Source organism: Berghia stephanieae, chromosome 7, assembly GCF_034508935.2.
Source record: "Berghia stephanieae isolate SIO BIC M18660-M18661 chromosome 7, UCSD_Bste_1.3, whole genome shotgun sequence".
Taxonomy (NCBI): Eukaryota; Metazoa; Mollusca; class Gastropoda; order Nudibranchia; family Aeolidiidae; genus Berghia; species Berghia stephanieae.
Window position 1 is genome coordinate 41,585,966 of NC_088366.1, and position 2,500 is coordinate 41,588,465.

The 2,500-nt window shown below is 35.6% G+C and overlaps 1 protein-coding gene across 1 annotated transcript in view; it reads left to right on the forward strand.

Annotated features, from left to right (window-relative positions):
• The window catches only part of LOC144977248 (uncharacterized), a 127,960-nt gene that overhangs the window by 71,958 nt on the left and 53,502 nt on the right, over positions 1–2,500 (forward strand). The window contains exon 6 of the mRNA XM_078922272.1: positions 2,388–2,500. This exon is cut by the window's right edge and continues 56 nt beyond it. Coding sequence (XP_078778398.1) covers positions 2,388–2,500 — 113 coding nt within the window. The remainder of the gene's footprint in view (positions 1–2,387) is intronic.

Genomic DNA, 2,500 nt, shown 5'->3' on the forward strand with positions numbered 1-2,500 from the left:
AATGGCCTCCTGCCTGTACCACGTCTATTCTGCCGTTTTATTAAAGAATACAGTATGTGTTATTTGGTTAACATTGCATATACTGTGTTTTTAACAACAACGGCAGTATTATAGTCTAGCATTGTTTCGAATACTTTTCATCACCATTCCATTAATATCGCTCCTATTTTACTCTGTGACTCCTGACTAAATAATCAATAGACTTCTCCACCCTTCGGTTTGCTACATTGTAAAAATTGTGTATTGTGATCATAATAATGTATTGATGCATTGGTTTATAGATATTTTTCTCTATATCTTTTATCGAGAAATTTGATTTGATTACTGTCATTTTCTTCTGTACATATTCTTTTCTTATCTTAAGTTCAAATGTTTTCTTTTATGCTTGACTCTGCTGTCTTTGTTAAAACAGTAAAACAGTAAAACAGTAGTAGTAGTAGTAGTAGTAGTAGTAGTAGTAGTAGTAGTAGTAGTAGTAGTAGTAGTAGTAGTAGTAGTAGTTGTAGTAGTAGTAGTAGTAGTAGTAGTAGTAGTAGTAGTAGTAGTGGCACTATACTGCTACTACTATAACAACAACAACAACTACTACTACTACTACTACTACTACTACTACTACTACTACTACTATACTAACTACTACTACTAATAATAATAATAATAATAATAATAATAATAATAATAAATAATAATAATAATAATATAATTTTTTTAATTATGTCTTTTGTGCCACGATATCATAAGATATCGTCGCCTAGGCATTCCACGTCATCAGTAATCACCCATGTTGTCCAAGTGAGCACATTGGGGGTTAATAATCTTGATCAAGGAAAAAAACCAAAGTGCCTGAACTGGGGCTCGAACCCGGGTCATCCGGATCACAGTGTAATGCCTTAACCATTCGGCCACTTCGCCCCCCCCCCCCCCCCCGAATAATATAATGATAATGATGATGATGATGATAATAATAATAATAATCATAATAATAATAATAATAATAATAATAATAATAATAATAATAATAATAATAATAATAATAATAATAATAATAATAATAATAAAAACATGAACGTTTATAACGCGCAATATCAATTAAACGTACCCAAAGCTTTTTACCATCGGGTCCCAAGCCGACAGCAACGCTTACCATTTAGAATATGACGCCTGTATTGCGATATTACAATTATTTTCGACAGACACCGGTGGTAAATGCCACGTACTCATATTACACACTAGTGTGGTGAGCGAATGTGTTTAAAGACATTTTCCAAGAACTTAAATTTGCGCCGTCAAGAGCGGGACTCGTAGCAGGGATCTTCCGATCTGAGAGCGAGTCTCTTACAAGTTAAAGCCGTAAAATTAATGATAATATTGATAGTATAATGCTGATGCCGAAGAAGAAGAAGAAGAAGAAGAAGAAGAAGAAGAAGAAGAAGAAGAAGAAGAAGAAGAAGAAGAAGAAGAAGAAGAAGAAGAAGAAGAAGAAGAAGAAGAAGAAGAAGATGATGATGAAGATCATGAGGATGATGATGATGATGATGATGATGATGATGATGATGATGATGATGATGAGATGGTTACATTTGTTTTGTTTTTTAAAAATCAGTTTTCTAGCCAAACAAAAAGACAACTTTTTAGCACAGTGTCATGCTCTTACAGATGACATTGATGATCTTGAAATCTTGATGATCGACACTGAACAGACAGTGACCTCCAGAAACTAGCATGACAATGAAGAAGAAGACAACAAAAGAAGAAGAAGAAGAAGAAGAAGAAGAAGAAGAAGAAGAAGAAGAAGAAGAAGAAGAAGAAGAAGAAGAAGATTATTATTATTATGATGATGATGAGGAGGAGGAGGGAGAGTTTGATATATGATCTGGTCGTGTTGCTCTGTCCAGGAGACTATCGACCCATCTGTAGGAATGAGATACAAATATTGGATGAACAGCTGGTGGTGTGTTCATGAATTTAGAATAGCTATAATGTCTGAAGTTCGTTTTACAAGTAACAGTCCTGGTCTTGTAACAAAACCAAGCAATGATAAACTTGACCACTTAGCAGATGGGTGACCATTATCGATAAACTCTTGTTCCTGTGTGCGCTTTTTTGGGCCAAGGTATTTTATATGAATCACCCCATCTGACTCAGGGGTTAAAATAGCTTTGCAATACGCAATAGGCGGTATTATCAAACTAGTACCAAAAGGACTCTCTAACACGCGTCTTGTATGGAGTGGAATTTTGATTTCATGTGACCTGCTACGGGAATAATTGAATCATTACGAAACATATGGTAAATCCGTGGAAATTCAATACACAATTTTCATATTTATTTATACTTTATTCATTCCATTCCCCCCCCCCCCCCCCCCCCAACCTCTACTTTTCCAGCCCTATCTCCAAACGGTAGCTACAGCCCTACGGGTGGTGGTCAGTGTGAGAAGGTCTTCCTCTACACTTATATGAGGGACCAGCCCATCTGGCAATCACTACGGTTCTGGAAT